General features: G+C 39.1%; 1 protein-coding gene across 4 annotated transcripts; it reads right to left on the bottom strand.

The window, feature by feature from the left end:
- Positions 1-9: 9 nt before the first annotated feature.
- Positions 10-14,746, bottom strand: ocrl (OCRL inositol polyphosphate-5-phosphatase). Of its 4 annotated transcripts, XM_068325720.1 has the most exons (24): positions 14,315-14,746; positions 13,657-13,736; positions 11,220-11,311; positions 10,912-10,950; positions 10,417-10,530; positions 9,388-9,576; positions 8,981-9,230; positions 8,724-8,897; positions 8,511-8,612; positions 8,301-8,415; positions 7,543-7,659; positions 7,118-7,299; positions 6,702-6,813; positions 6,192-6,301; positions 5,853-5,988; positions 5,644-5,754; positions 5,344-5,509; positions 4,677-4,912; positions 4,157-4,180; positions 3,285-3,404; positions 2,695-2,779; positions 2,287-2,414; positions 2,027-2,138; positions 10-1,938 (listed from the first exon to the last, which is right to left on the bottom strand). In XM_068325720.1, exons 1-24 carry the CDS (start codon positions 14,354-14,356, stop codon positions 1,814-1,816), a joined length of 2,961 nt encoding a protein of 986 aa, XP_068181821.1. In that variant the 5' UTR covers positions 14,357-14,746; the 3' UTR covers positions 10-1,813. The 4 variants fall into 4 exon arrangements, with proteins under 4 accessions (XP_068181821.1, XP_068181822.1, XP_068181823.1 ...); XM_068325721.1 differs by lacking the exon at positions 4,157-4,180; XM_068325722.1 differs by lacking the exon at positions 13,657-13,736 and having other exon boundaries at positions 14,449-14,491.
- Positions 14,747-16,633: the final 1,887 nt, after the last annotated feature.

Below are 16,633 nucleotides of genomic sequence, written 5' to 3'. Positions count from 1 at the left end.
AAAACTGAAAAAGTTGAAAACGCATTTCTGCGTGTACCTTTATATGTACCATAATTTTATGAACAGATTTTGACAAGACTGACACAAAAAGCAAAATGAATGCATAAGAAATGCTCCAGCTAATTCACTGGTATGATAGTAAAAATCAATTCACAGATTATACTGATTTTGACATGATCTCGATAATAAAAATAAATAAATGGCTATCACAAACCATTACTTCAGAGCCAAGACACCTGTTGATTAAGACCGAAAGAGAATCTAGTGTGTTGATGGTAAGAAGACAGAAGAAATGATGCAAGACTCAGAGCATCTTCAGCCCAACAAATATTTCTTTGAATGCTATGATTGTCAGCATCATATTACATCACATGCTCACACTGCGACCAAACATGAACTCTTCTGAACATTTTAACATCACTAGTTACAGGAGATACGAAGCAAAGGAAAATAAATTTACAAATGTAAATATTTTTTCCACTTTTGTCCAAGGGAACATGGTTCATTTTACACAGCGTAGAAGTGCTTTTTTTGTTTTTCATTAAAGATGACAAAGTTCTGCGACATAAATGGTATCATAAATGGGAAAGGTGCACAAAGACAGCACTGTATCCCACAGAGTAATGAGCCATTACATCTTGCTGAACTCGCACTCAGAAAATGCTGCATCACTCAAAACAAGAGTATTACTGATCTGCGTGTACCATGAGGAATACAGCAGCCTAGTCTTGGTACCACACGGGCCTGAAACAACAAATACTGAGCTATATGATGTGGCAGAAGTAAGGACAAAAGACAAACAGACATTCATAGTACCACCTTCACAACAAGCATGACAAACTGTAGACATTACAGAATTGCGCCACCCTACCGACACTCAAAAACCCATGAGGCAAGGGAGATAACTGCTATTTACATATGACATCAGGAATCACAGAGGCAGACTCATCGTTCTTCCGGTGGACGTTAGTATGTTAACAGATTTCTTTTGGAATTTGAGAGGAACTGGCAAAATAACACATAAGGCACACTAAAACACAAAAAAATGTTCACGTTTTCTGCTGTATGACAACATGAATGGATGTTTCTAGAATATGTTACAACAAATGCAGAGCTTTAAAGAAACAGTGGTAAGAAACAAAAATTTGGATGAAAGATATAAATAAAATGTAAAATACAACAGGTATATTAATGCTCCCAGAAATCTCAATATTGTCCCCTCAGTTAAAATGCTGAAAAGCTGATGATTGTCATGGTTAATCCTACCATAATCATTCTTACACAGATACATACAGATACATACTTCCACTTTAAAATTATCTACTGCTTTTGCACCATATACAAGTTTTCAGTCTGCATCTTAAACTTCAGCTATTTGCTTTTCTTTAGTGTAGTTGCATCATTTGATTAGCATCTACGGATATGTAGCATTTTCACATTCAGTGTTTCGTGGGTGTTTTGGCATGAAGATCTACAACAAGGAGGGTCAACTGAGAAGAACAGAAGTCTAATCTGGAGGTACAGGGCCTACTTCATCAGAAAGTGCATAGATCAGTTTAAACCTCTCCCAAGTGCTTCCAATTGCCGCGAACAGTCACTCTGCGATTGACCTGAAGATACGCCACTGGTCGTCTTCAGAGTGATTCCTCTTACATGAGAGTTTGTGAGAAATGCGGTGCAAAAAAAAAAAAAACTGCACTTGTCTCCATAGATCAAAAAAACGCCAAAAGAATTGTGTCCTACAGGTTCGCTGCTGACATCGGCTAAGTTGGACAAGAACTCCAACTCCCGCTGGCATCGTGAGTGAACTCAGTTACTCCTCATCCGCCGCCATGAGGAATCCCAGAATGAAGTCGATGGCTTTCTGCCGGTCGTGTGGCGTCTGCCTGCGTGCCAGGTTGGGAGGAGGTCGGATAAGCAGGCTGGCAAAAAGCGTTGCTAAAACACAAAAAGGAGACAATTACCATTCTCTCCTATTGCTTAATCACCAGCAATGTCTGTAAGACTGGAGTTATCTGTTTCTTACCTATGAGGCTAGCTGTAAGGTTGTTGTTGTGTGAATGTTTCAATAGCTCCTTCAAAAAGGCCATCAAGTAGCGAAACACGTTGCGATGAGCCCGGGGCAACTGGGAGATCAACTGTCAAAGATAGAAAAAGATTATATTAACCTCATTTTATAAGAAGTTTAAAAAGAACAATTAATAAATACACATAGTCCTTCTCTGCCTGATATGCTTTTAGAGAAGTTGAAATCAATGACTAGTAGCTATACATTTAAACATTTACCTGTTTGCAGAGGCGGCTGTCGTTAGAGCAATCTAGGCACCTTTGGTAGAGTTCGTAACACATCACCGGCTCCGGCAACGCCTCCAAGAAGATCAACAACACCTCGGCCACTGAGTGGTTACAGCCAGCTATGAGAAGAGTTAGGGAAGAGCGCTACTTCAATGCTACTAGATGCTACTTCAATAAGCAGGAGTGGTCCAACTGGATTCAATGGAATCGGTTGGGGGTTTTTTTTTTTGAACAAGTCTCTTCCTCTCTCACTCTGATTTCCTGCGATCACAGCTCGTAGGTTGTGTTTAGAGTACAACTATTACCATAACAGGGTTGATGTGTTCAATAATTTAATGTGTACAGATGTATTTTAATGCTTCTTGTGTCTGTTTAGTCTACATTCATAATTAAGGATACAGACAAAATCTGGGATGCTGGTGTCCAGGCAGTCGATGATGTTTTGCAGTTCCTCCTGTAGGCCTGGTGTCTGAAACAAGTCCTCCTGGAAGACATTTACAGGCAATTATGGAACATTTAAAGCAGTCCCCAATAAGAAACAAAGACCAAATCTTGTTACTCTCATTGGTTAGTTATTGTGTCACAAACATGCACGCACATGGTCTCTTAATCCACAGTAGAGGTTGATTCACTGAAATAAACATTACTTCACTGGAATATTATTCAAAAATAAAACATTTATTAGTGTTTATTTGGAGTTGAGGAAATTGTTTTAATACCTTCAGAGTTTCTCACAGAGAATACGGTTATTAAACTGTATTTGGTTCTGCATTCCTGTCTTTTTTAAGGGGGTCCAGGGCACATGTTTAACCAGAAAATGTCTCTGGGGAGATTCTAAGTACAGTAACTAGCATAGATAAAGTAGAGATTATGAAATTATATTAAAAATCATTTGGTTCAGATTACTGTTATATCCTGTCACAGTCCAAGTGTTTTGTTGCTGTCTTGTTTGATCATTCCATTCTTCCATGTAAGCTGTAGGCTCCCACCTGATCACAAGACTTGGTGAAGAGATGGTTGACAAGAATCCACATTTCCTTGGGGATCTTCAGAGGTTTGTCCTCAGTGCTCGCACTATCCACCATCAGGAAGTTCACCCTCATCCTTTCCTGATGACACACAGCACAGTAATTTTGTTTTACACTGACGAATTGCAGCAATAAATATTTTTCAATTGACATGTTGCAAGGAAAATAAGTGGTATTCCTGGTATTTCAATACTATGCAATTAAGAACAGCAGACAGGTCGAATTTACCTCTGGGGAAGATTTTTTCAAATGAAAAAATATCCAAAATGAAAAACAAGTTAAAGAGAATGCATATAAATGAAGGTAAAACTGGACTGGGGCTTTAATGGAGACGATACTAAAATAACACACAGAGCTACGACATTCTGTACAATTTTAACTGTGGGTCTTTACAGCATGTTCAGTCTTCCATGAGGAGTTCAAGAAATAAGTTTTAACTTAGGACAAATAAAAGGCAACACTATAAAGAAATATAACCAACTGGGAATATATCTGTCTCCTCATGCAACTATTCAGTTTCACTAATCAATTCATGAATCGGAAGAGAAGACTCGTCGTTTGACTTCAGAGGAGTATTTCGGCTTCACAGACTTTAATACTGCTCATTAGTTTTAATCATGTATATGCGGGAGCTGTGCAGTCAGGATGTCCTGCTGTGAAATGAGATTAAGTGTTGGTGGTGTGTGTCTGAGTCCATGGAGCTTTAATGGTTGACTGAGTCGCACCATATAACTAAGCTAGCTCAATCTCGCCAGTGATTTGACAACTAATTTTGAGGTTAGCCAATTTTTTTTTCTTCAAGGTTACGCACTCACAGGGTGTTAATATGTTACCTTTTCCATGTAGCTGTCCTCTCCCTGAGCAAGAAGTCAGCCCAAAACCAGAGTGAAGAGTGGGAAAGGAATGATCAAGGCAAGGAGGGCGATGAAGGGAATCAGAAGAATAAGGTAGATAGAAGTTGAATGCATCAACACAGAATCAGAAAAGTAGCATACATCACGGATCAAGTACAATCAGGAGAGAATAGACAATAGACCAGAGAATATATATTTATATGAAGAATCAAGATGACCCCAACTTGAGTCAGTTTTCCTTGTTTTTATGAGTTCTTTTCCTATGGTTTTGCCAGTTCCTCATCAGGCACCTCGTGACCAAGAATTTATAGGCTTTCAGTGTGGCCAGATTCCCTTAAAGAAGTAAATAAGTCCTCAAATGTTGTGTGCAGATGAGGGGCTACAATTCATAATAAAGAGTTTGAACTAATCTGCAGAAAATATGTCACTGTTCAATGATCCATGCATTTTATAATGGTGTGATGTCCCTATTCATAACCGTGGATTAAATTTCCCTCACCAAGTCAATGAGTTTGGTGATGGGGATCTCTCTGATGGGCTTCTTCATGCGGCACAGCGTCTCTAGCGAGGTGCCAAAGCAGCTGGGTAAATAGTTTCCAGAGATGGTGATGAAGTAGTCCTTTCCACGGTCCAGATGGAGCACCAGAATATCCTCTATGGTGTCCTCTCCAGAGTTCAGCAGCGTGACTGAGTCTTTACTGACATACACCTCCAAATAAATCTCCAGGGTCTCATCTGTTCAAAAATATAATGAAGTTTGGACATAAACTTTTAGAGGACCTTTGATGAGAACATTGACAAAGAGCTGCTGCTGCAATGTTAATTTTATTTCCCACTAAAAGGATGACAAAAACTAAATGAGTGTTGGTATGATAGGAAATATACTGTAATCATTAACTATGGCTCACCTTACTGTTATCTAGTTATTCAAGCTATAACTATTAATTCAATTTTACTTGGCTGCCTAATTTAACGTCTATTGGTTTTATAGAAAGAACCGACAAGAAAGAAACTACAGTAAAAACAGAGAAGGAAACAACTAAATGTGGTTGGCAAATGCACCGAATTAAAAAATGGATGTATAAACTTAGTTAAACTTATAGTCTGTCTTTGTCAATGCAATAATCAAACAAACAACTGGGAACTTCAAACATAAAAGGACTTACTCGGCTCTAAGAATCCATCACTTGGCTCGGCACGGAGCCAAGACTTGCAATACTGAGAGTCATTCAGTTTGGGGATGAAGGCAAAGTGACAGGGGACCTGCCCGTCATTTGTGATTAAGAAGCGTTCCTTTTGAAGCTGCCGGAATTTCACATTCTCAAATGTAAACTGTAACACAGGGAAAGAGCGGCACATAAATTACAGATTCTTCGTCCAGCAAAGGATAAATGACAGAATTACTACTATCTTCATAAGGTTATTTGTATTTAGTTTATTTATATATGTGAGGACTTCAGCTTTACCTCTCTCCTGCTCAGAGTGACAGATGGAAGGAAATCATTCTCCATTCTGTCCATCACTCGGACAATCTCCTCAAACACCTTTTTGTGGCGTTCCTGATTCACCACCTTCACCTGTTCACCAAACCAAATGATTGTCAAAAAAAAACATTTCTTACATCAGTGACACTTGTTGACAACATTAATGCTGCATGTATGACAGTGATTCTAACCCCAACGTTGAAGACGGAGCTGACAGGCTTGTGGTCACTAGTTTGCAGCTCCATGTGACTCCGATATTTGAGCTGCTCGATACTGTTACCCCTCCACAATATTCTGTCACACCAAGCCGGAACCCGGCACTTTCCACTGTAGGAAACATTTTCAGAGATAACGTAAATGCTGAGACATCAGGGACACATTGAACACTGCTGTGACAACAGGAATGTAATGAAAAACTTCAAAAGAGCTTCTTTTCTAGGTAAATTTAAACTTGAAAAATTAAGAATGAAATGACATTAGTGATAAAATCCTGGAGCCAGCTCATTGAAATAAATTAAATATTTTTTTACCTTGAATCCCATCGATCTGTTTTGGGGTCAAACTTATACGTGGGGATGAAATTAATCTCTCCTTCTAAGAAGTCCGTGAAGGCTCTCTTTGTTTGCCTTTGGATGTTCAGCTGCAAATGAAGATGTGACATTTCAATAACTTATTCATTCAGGAATCAAAAATGATTTTTTTGTCAACACCAAAATAATACACATAAACTACGTGCATCAAAATTGCAACATAGTTTACAGTGTGTTTAGTATATGCCCAATCTTTATAAATCTAGGAATAATATTTAGGTTAGTTAAAAAAAAAAGTAAATTACAAACGCCGATGAGTTACTAATACTGCTGAGCCGAATTTTGTTAAAAACTTTTCACACAAAAGCCAAAATATTTTTCTAAAATGACAACAGAAGAAGCAATATGGCATTATGACACTCTTGAAAGCAATTCAGTAAAAGTGGGGGCAAGTTTTCTCTGAGTTGTCAGCAGTGTACGGCCAACACTGACTTATTTACAGTTACTTACCTGATCACATTCCTGAAGTTTTTTTAGCTCATTCTTTGCCAGGTGCTGTTTGACCTCAGCAGCGTCATACATGAACAAACGATAGTTTAAATCCCCGAGCCAGACAACGACACTGAAACACGAACAGAGACGGCAACGACTGTAAAAGCAAAGCGTGTTCTCCAACTGATGTTCTGAAATTTACTTAAGCGAATTACAGAGTCAATTGACATAAGATGAGCTTTCAAGTGAAGAATCCAATTTTTTAGTTAAGATAGCTGGAAATCAACAAAGACAAAATGAAAACATTAGCATTCGATTACAGTTTACGAGAAAAAAAACCCTTAATCTTATTATACAATCATAACAAATGAGTGTGTCTTTTCACATTAATTTGACATGTTCTCACTCTGGGTATGGGTGAATGAGGAACTCACTCATGTTTGACGATAGTGAGAGGCGGGTGGTCCAGTAAGTGGAAGGTCATGCGGGCACATATGTCTTTATAGTCCTGATTGCGTCGCTCAAAGTCTTCCACGTGTGCTGCTAGATGGGAGTTGACGATGCAGACGCTCGTGTTGTGGAAGACGAACCTCACGGCCACTCCACCTTTGTTTCCCTGCAAACATTAACGAACATTTTTTAAAAAGCATTTAGGCTGTTAATTTGACATTTATAACGCTCCTTTTTAAATTTGATTAATAGGAATAAAGTCTATAGAACATGTTCATAAATTCAAACTGCGACGGGTCAAAATGTGAGGAAAAGAAACAGGTACAGTAAGCAAAGGGAAGAAACATTAGTGAATTGAAAAGCACAGGACTGTATTTGAACAGTCAAACTGCATTCAGTATGAACAAACCATTTTTCCCATTATTCCAGTCCCCACATGTTCTGCAGCCACTTCTTTTATGTGAATCTCGTGTGCTGAATTGACAAGAACCACAAGCATCATCCCAACTAATCGTATGATCCGGACCTGTGATCAGGAAAAAGCCAAAAAACAAAACAAAATCAAGTCAGTACCTTTTGTCCCTGTGTTTTTGTGAAAGCAAACAGAATGCACATGGTGTTATATAAATAAACACAATAATCATTGTTCAGTCATGGTCACTCAATGTTCAAGGTATTCTGGAGAAACAGAGGTTTTCAGTTTCTGTTCACCTCAGCTTCACTGTGAGGTGATGCAATAGATAACTGATTGTATAAAGTCAGGAATAAGATGCAGTTCTTTTGGAATTCCATTCCATGCTCATAGCAGACATGTGGTAATGGCCATATAATTACATCAGCTGATGGGCCTTATTTGATTTAAAATGATTACTAACCTCATCAGTATGTAAAGTTATTTTGGCCGTCACTGTGGCGGCGGCACTAGTTAACTGCTGTCCCTCAGTGATACATTGTTTTTTTCATGACAGTAAAAAAATTCTATGACAATAGAGCGGTAATGATCAGACAAAGTACTTCTCTGAACATTAGGAACAATTTGGGCTCAGTGACTTTCCCCGGGGACATTTTAACATAAGAACGATCTGGAAATCAAATCAGTAATAACTTCCCCTACCTACTGAAGCCCCTTCACCTGATTCCTGCTTAAGAGGAACTTTCTCTACTAACCCTCTTGTACTTGGCTTTTGGGTGTAAACTCCTCTCCACAGCTTCCACCCATAACTGCTCCTTGGATGAGTCCATGTAGAAGAAGGCTTCAGTGCTCAGGTCCAATTCTTGAAACCTAGACTCATTAAACAAGTCGTAACTATTAAAACATTGACGCAAGGGCAAAGAATCATACATGAGAAGAATGCATTAAGGAAACTTCTGACGGACCCCAAAGCATAAATATCAGGAGGTTCTGCATCACAGCAGAGCCACGGTTCAAGGCTACTGTCTGGTGACTGGCCATTCACATTCCACGTTCCAGTGAAAAGCCTGAAGAGACAAACAGACTTTATGAACAGTGGATTGTTAAATTATGCAAAATTACAATTTCAGAACAGGATCAAAGCAGAATAACAAAGTATAACAAAAAGCTCTTCTTACTTGAAAGTCTCAATGTCCACATATTCGCTCTCCTTTTTACCCAAGCGCTGTTTGATGAGGTATTCTCTTTGTCCTGCCTGGCTGGACATAAAGGCCTGTCTCATACTGTTGCTGGTGGGGCTTTCACACCAAGATGGCGGCCTGTCCACACGGCTAAATCCTGACACGAAACTACTGGAATGGGATAAAGTATGGGAAACTGAGCGTTCAGCCATGGAATATCAGTTCCTGTGCTTCAAGTGACCTAGTTAACTTACTCTGGTTTGGTGCTATTTATGAAGGAGTTGTCTGTGGCCTGCAAGGAGGAAACTCTGTCTTTAGGGACTGGTGGGGGAGGCGGCGGATGGGTTGGCGTGAACGAGGCTTTACGAGGAGGTAGAGGAGGGACAGGAGGAGGCTCCCTAGAGGCCACCATGCGGTTTTGATGGTTCTTCTTTTCCTCCACTTTGAGTGTGCGGTTGAAGTTTTCTTCAAAGCCAAAATCAGAAGCCAGTGACTGAGCAGCAGCTTCAGAAAAATTAGAACAAAAAGCAGAGAAGTCAGTCTAACAGCAGCAGAAAATTAATTTGAAAGACAAAAACAAATGATGAACTAAAATGCATATCTGTCTTCTTTTTCCTTAGCTGGGGAACTTGTAATACAAATCGTGCAACTGTAAAATTACCGGTATTTGTCTGATTTGTTGATACAGCGTTGTTGTGGTTGGGTGTAGTAGAAGGTCTGGGTGGGTTGATTCCAGAGTTCACAGAGTTAGCATTCTTGCTTGCTCTTTGCGGTGGGATGGGGACTGGACCCCTCGGAGCTGCCGGCGCAAGGGGCTCCATTGTTTTACGTTTTGTGGCGTTGGATTGAGCTAAGAAAACATAATAAGTATTATCAGATGAAGCACAGTACAATCCTGGCTAAACATCAGCTGTTTCTGAAAGAAGGGATAATATTTTCAGGGATTATTTTAAGATTTTGCATATGGAATAATAAAGGTCCAACTGCTGATTTGATTGAGTACAAATAAAGAACCAGATAAAAGATAGCAAACGTGTATTAAAAAAACCCCAGGAATAACAGGACACTAGTACGTGGCTTGTTGATAATAAGTCTGAAGTTGATGTAATCCCTCTGAAGTATGGCTCATTACTAAAGAATGCCACAGCAAAAATCCAAGAACTGGTTCTGGATATTGAAATATGTACAACTCACTGGCTTAAAATCAATTTTCATCCAAATATACATCTAGCCAATAAACATCTAGCCATTACTACTACAAAGACAAATAACATAATGGAAGCGTTTGTAGAGACTTGGAGCATTACACAAGCCAGTCAGGACATGTGCCCACATCAGCAAATACTTTCTCTCGCACCTCTCACAGCTCTTAAATTACAGACCTGAGTCAGTATTTCACCTAATCCCACAATGTGACGTGGCATAGTAAAGTGAAATCGTAGATGTCTGATTGACAAAAGTAAAACAAATTACTTAAAATTCCTAGACAACAAAAAGCACTATTTGGTCAACATGTGTAGAAAGTGTGATTTCAACAAGTGCATCCAAATATGTTTTTCCAACACTGCTGGTGGCAAGAATTCAATGGAAATCAGTAAACAGAGCAATCCACCCTTCCCGAATAAATGTTAGATGAGATGACTAAATAATTGATTATCCAACTGCTTTGTTTCAGAGAGCGAGGTCTTACCTTGTAGCTGAGCACTTTTCACCTGCGTGAGGAAAGTCTGAGTCCGATCATCATCCTGAAGTTCCAACAGCAGCAGAGGTGCTTTTTCTCCTTTGATTCGTATCCTGACAGAGGCTTGAGAGAAAACACACATATTTACACACATGTATGGACTTTATAAGGCTGTGCAAATGCATTAGAAATGCAGACTGTCTAGACAACAAAGGAGAGTGATTTAACACCGAGACAATTAGGCATTCTTTCAAAGAACCTTGGTTACTCATGATCAGCCTTTGCTGCTAAATAAAGAATGTAGACATTTGGCTAAAGGTATATGCTTAAAAATGTTGTATAGTTTGTGTGAGGCCTGTATATGAATAAATGTCTTGTCCTATTTTGTTTCCACAATATTTTATTTCTTTCAGGCTTGCATATCAGTTTGGAACCAGGTAAAATAAATCAAAGATGAGGTTAAAAAATTAAACAAATACAGTACTGTATTTAAAAAATACTTACAATCTACTGAAAAGTTAATAAGAAGGGCCTCCTCAGCCTCTGAAATGAAAAAGGAAAAATGAGCTTGAATGGTACAAATACATATCAAAGGTCTGTTGTGGGTGTGAACCAGAGGTGTCATAAATTATTTCAATGAGATCTAGATCAGAATGCAAAGGGTTGGTCATCTTTGCAAAAGGCGTTGTTGGTAAATGAGAAGTAGAAGCATCTAATGTAAAGACATTTTCGCAGTAGGTGGTTTGTTAAAATACCCTGAGCAATTGGTTCAAATTGGCTAAGAGAATTCAATAGATAAAAAGTTCACATACCTCGAACAATTTCAAAATAGCCATTAATGGGTATAGACAGCTGAGCAACTGGACGAGACACAACAGCATCAGGAGTGGCCAAAACACCCAATCTGTAGGGAACAGCAGAGTCCAACTTAGCATCAACTCTGTGATGTTATAATAAATTAGCACAAACACACAGTAATTGAAGAATTGTTTTTCATGCACAGCATTTAATTTGAAAATATGAAAATGATTGAAAATTTGAGATGCAATATGGATAAACGTGCCATTAGTAAGAGTATAATTATCAAATGATAAAAATATGTAGTTCAGATTGTCAACAATCTATAAAGCACGTGCACACATGCAAAGGTTTCTCCACTCTGGGAGTAATTAGTCTCTTTGTTCAAAGTTGACCTGTCCTAATGGAAGTCTGAGCTCTCTGACTGCTGTCTAGTTTGCCTTGTTGACAGAGTTACTATAGCTTCATCTGTCTACAACAATAACCAGGTGTACATTCAGAGGACCTGCATTTTGGATCATTACATGTTAATATAAGCGGCTTCCAATCCAAAATGGGTCACTGTGGCCCGGTTAATCTTTCACTTTCTAACAATGGCTGACAAAGAGCCAGGGTCAAAGAAACATTCTTGGCACTGCACATTTCCCCTACACATTATGATAACACTGATAGCTGTTGAAGAGAAGAAATGATTCAGCATTGCCGGACTATGTGTCAGAAGAACTCACAGTTCCTCTGTATCAACAACAACCCCACCGCTATGCTAAGCAAGCTACATGATAATCACCAGATAAACTCCTTACAATACAACAGACTTACAGTAATGTTGCAGTGAACATTGTGATGTTCAGGTTAAAGTAAGATGGTCAGAAATGTTCACATATGTGTTAACACAAAGTTGGTTTCCTACACCGTAAATGCTTCCTTACTACATTTACAGCCTTGTGCAAGGACAGGGAATTGGCAGTTATTTTGCATAAGTGTTTTCACATTTCCATTTCCACAGTTTGATATTTGACATTTGTTGGTGACATTATCCAGCTGTGCTATTTTGCTGTGCGTTGAAAATTAAATCTAACCTTTCGCTACAAAACCTCTTCAACTCTTGATGAGCTTAATTTGAACATCATGGATCATCAATCTGGCAACCCCAAATACAAAGTAACACCAAATGGTTATGGGTTGTTTTTTTAATAGTTTGTAGGTAGATAGCAACCACAAATCAAAAAACACATCAAATAACACCACCCAGCTAGATTCAATGAACCTGAACAGACAACAAACAGCCATCCAGGCAATTATTACTGAAGTTCTCAGAAGTGCTTCAAGTTGTGCATACTGTATGTATTGTTAAATTTGTAAATGTTAAAAGGAACCTCTGATGGTGGGCTAAAATGAAATTTTAAAAAATTAAATTGTCAATCAAAATAGTTTGTGTTATAATTAATCACCAGATAAAATGCTATGATCATGCTAGCCTAAGTTTGAACTAATATTGAAAATAGTTAGTTTCACAATATTATATACTGTCTACAGTTGATCTGGTAGGCCCTGATTGTCACAATTTCTCCCCATATTTCCCCTGTCAGAAAGGAGTTAACTGTGTGTTGTTTTAACAAAGTCAGCTGATGATCAAGCTTGTGTGCCCATGTGAGTCTCATTATAGTCCAAGAGTAAGTAGAGGAATTCTGTATAATGTGAAGTGAGCAGGCTGCTGTTGGTGCCATTCTTTTCCCTCTCACACCACACCATGTCACGACCTGCCACGAACACAAACAAGCCTGACAGTTTATCACGCCAACTTCTATCACATCTTTCACTACACAGATGCTGAAGTGGGCATGTTCTGTATGAAAGTCCTGGTGACGCAGAACCAAATTAAAACAGCTCCACAGGCAACATTGTCCTGCAGCTGGCTTTCGAAACTTTAAAGACGTTAATGCAATGTTGTATACAACAATTATTTTCTTTCAGTACTTTTGACCTTTTTGATTTAGCCATAAAAATATACCTGAGACAAAACCAATGTTTATGCAATGTATTATCTTATTTAAATCTATTATTCATACTGTGCCATGTCTCTACCCCTCTTTCTCAACGTGACACAAAACATGTAGCTCCCATAAACTTCGTGTAAACTTCATTTGTGTAAAAAAAACCCTAATATCACTATCACAGTGTTGAAGAAAGAGAAATAGTGATTGTCGAGCCCTCAGCGGCCCAGGATTCATCTCTCAGCAAAATTTCATCAAAAACTCTTGGCAGCTCATCAAAGTAGCTTGCAGACAAACTAACAATTAGCAGTGAGTGAGGTTCTTGGAGGTAAAATTAAAATACATTCTGAATCCAAGTAATAACTAGGCCAACGTTTAAACATACCACACACAAGTACCAACTCCTAACAAAAAAAACCCCCACATGTTTTCAGTAATCAGATTATCTGATACTTACATAAACTCTCCATTGCGCTCAATTAGAGACAGTAGTATGGGCTCCTTCTGACCAGCCCGCAGCTCTTGACCTTTTACAGTGTAAGCATTACAATCAAGGAATTATTTTGAATCTGAAGATGAGACATGTTTGTGGACATCAAAAGCCCTGTTATTCAAACACAGGATCTCACTTCAATTCACTTGTTATTACGATGCGTGCGGTGAGAGTGAAAGCAGAAGCCGTGGTTATTGTGTAGTAGGAAGCAAATTAATGTGGCAAATACCGAGTCATAATTTCTGGGGGGGGGGGGGAAAGAGAGAAAGCACTTGAGTGGATTATGTGGTTAGTACAGCCAGTGCAAGAGCCAGGGACACTTAAAATATGAAGTTATTCTGTTCAACAAGCCGATTTCACCCGCTCTATGTTGTTGGTTCTAGTGAGCTGAATTAGAATTCAAGTGTCGCTATAAAAGAATCAGTTAAATGACTCACAAGTTATTCACCTACTTATTATAATAGACGTGGTGTTCATGAATTTTATTTCATCCAAATACTTTCGTGCTAGCGAGAACAGACATTAGCTAAGAAAATGCTTCAAACGCTAAAGTTAGCCAACAAGCTAAAACAAGCAGGAAAAACATACTTTAAAATGCAGTAACTTTTTTCAAAAAGGATATTGCCAGGCACTCCTCGCTGCTTATCCCCAAAGAGGTCTCCATTCTTACCGATATGGAATGAACAGCTTTTTATCATTGGCTGACTTTTGGTAGGTTTAGTCCAGACACGGACAATAAAAAAGTTAAATCCCCACCCGGTGTGGCTGCGTCGGCCTTCCGGGGTGACAGCTGTTCGGCTGGCAGCTGCTAATGCTAACAGCTTTTAGCTTGTTAGCCAGATGTTACTATTGCTGCTGGACGGGGTCACGAATGTTCAGTGGAGCCGAGATGTCAAAATGTCCCGGTTAATGTTCGCCATTGTGTCCGAAACTTGGAACATCCGGCTTCTATTCTGTTCAGAGGCCAGGGTGGTCAGATTACATGGCTGACGGTTGGTGGATGATTTAGCTAGTTAAACTCCTATAGAGAATTGACTGTGTGGACTCACTCCTGTCTTCCCGTTGGCGATTTAGAAATACTACTATGACAAAACCATGACCCTTTTCAATTCTAGCCAATAAGCACTTGGTGACTTCCCCGTAACATACCAAAACTAGCCAATCAAAGAAAGAGTAGGGTGGGGCTTGTCTTCACCATAGTAGATGTACAAATCTGACCGGAACACACCACACACTTCCCAAATATTTGAAGTTCCGGTTTCATCTTCTTCGTTTTTTACGGTGGCACTTTGTTAAGTGTTCGATCTCTAACACCACCTTCTGCAGAGGAGGCCTTCAGGCTTCTATGAGCAGTGGAAGAAATTATGAAATAAAGTACAGTACAGGTACATCCAGTAAATTCGATATCTGTATGTCAAAATGCAATTTTTTTGGAAAATATGCCATAATTAAATCCAACGGCGTAGAATAAAGTTCTGCACAGGCACTTATGTTTCCAATGTCAGTTTGTAAGAACCTTAAGTGTATCCAAGACAGTGTGATAGTCATTATATGTATTTATATTATATATTATAATATACCCATACTGTACTTCACTACATCCACTACTACGTCAAGAGACATCCCGTGAAATATCCAATAAGTCACATGTAAAAGACAGGTCAAGGGGATGGCTAACCTACCTGTAAACTTTGATTTTAGGTTATTTATACAACAATAACCTAACCAATAACAGGTTAAAATTTTGAATTCAGCGGTGTCGCAGGATGTTGCAGTTTGTGACTGCATTGGTTCTTGTTTTCTTTGCAAACAGCAGTTTTCTATATAATGTGGGAGATGCTCAGAGCGCCTCGCCCTGAAACAACTTATTATTCCGGTGTGTCAATTTCCCTGAAGATAAACCCACAAGAATCACCACAGAGGATTGCACGTGAATGATGAAGAAATCTGATGAATTAATTTTAAATTATATTCTCTTAATGACATTGTGTTGCAACCTCAGAATTGGATTAGTAACTTAAATTTCTTTTAGGATTTCCCAATGTAAATGTCTGTATAGATGGTACCCACATTCCCATCAAGGCTCCCTCATATAATGAAGCTGTGAATAGTAAGTCCATTCACAGCATAAATGTGCAGGTACATGTAGATTGATTACTGTGTCAACATGTTAAAGACTGCATCATAGATAATCTAACATTTGTTCAGATCATATGTGACGCTGTAGACTAAATTTATGATGTGATGGCAAAATGTTCTGGGTCGGTTCATCGACTCACGGATGTATGATGAGTCTTACCTGAGCAGCAGACTTGGTAAGTAGCATAAAGGTTTGCAATAACCCACTTGTGTCTGTCCTTTAATCCACTTTAATGTATCCCAAATATAAAATACTGTACATCACAGGAGACTTTGATGTCCTTCATCTGGAGGACAAGGGTTACCCATGGTAATCGGGGCTGCTGACTCCGTACACTGAACCAGCCCCCCCCCCCCCCCCCACACACACACACACACACACAGAATTTACACTGGGCTCACTGCAGAACGAAAGGCTTGGTGGAAATGACAGCAGCCTGCTGAGAGCCCATTTCCAGTGCTTACGTCACCTGAGGATGATTCCTGAGAGAGCCTGTGATATAACTGTGTTGTTCTCCATACTATTGCTACTATTAGAGGAGAACAACACCCTACCCTACAACTGAAGACCCCAATGATGACCCTGTCCACCTGTCTGCTATCCAAGATGGTAGAGCAGCGAGAGACAACACCTGCCAGAATCATTTTAAACTCTAAGTCACATCATCACCGCCATACCAACAGAATTTGATGTGGGTGAGAGCACATTTATGTGTGTAATGAGCATTATTTTGGCGATAAAACAACTGAACAGTCAAATTTCCACTTATCATTTACTGTACAATGACAAACAATCAAAATG

The sequence above is a fragment of the Antennarius striatus genome, chromosome 10 (genome assembly GCF_040054535.1).
Source record: "Antennarius striatus isolate MH-2024 chromosome 10, ASM4005453v1, whole genome shotgun sequence".
Taxonomy (NCBI): Eukaryota; Metazoa; Chordata; class Actinopteri; order Lophiiformes; family Antennariidae; genus Antennarius; species Antennarius striatus.
Note: the sequence above shows the minus strand (reverse complement) of the source record. Positions and strands in the feature narration are given on the sequence as shown.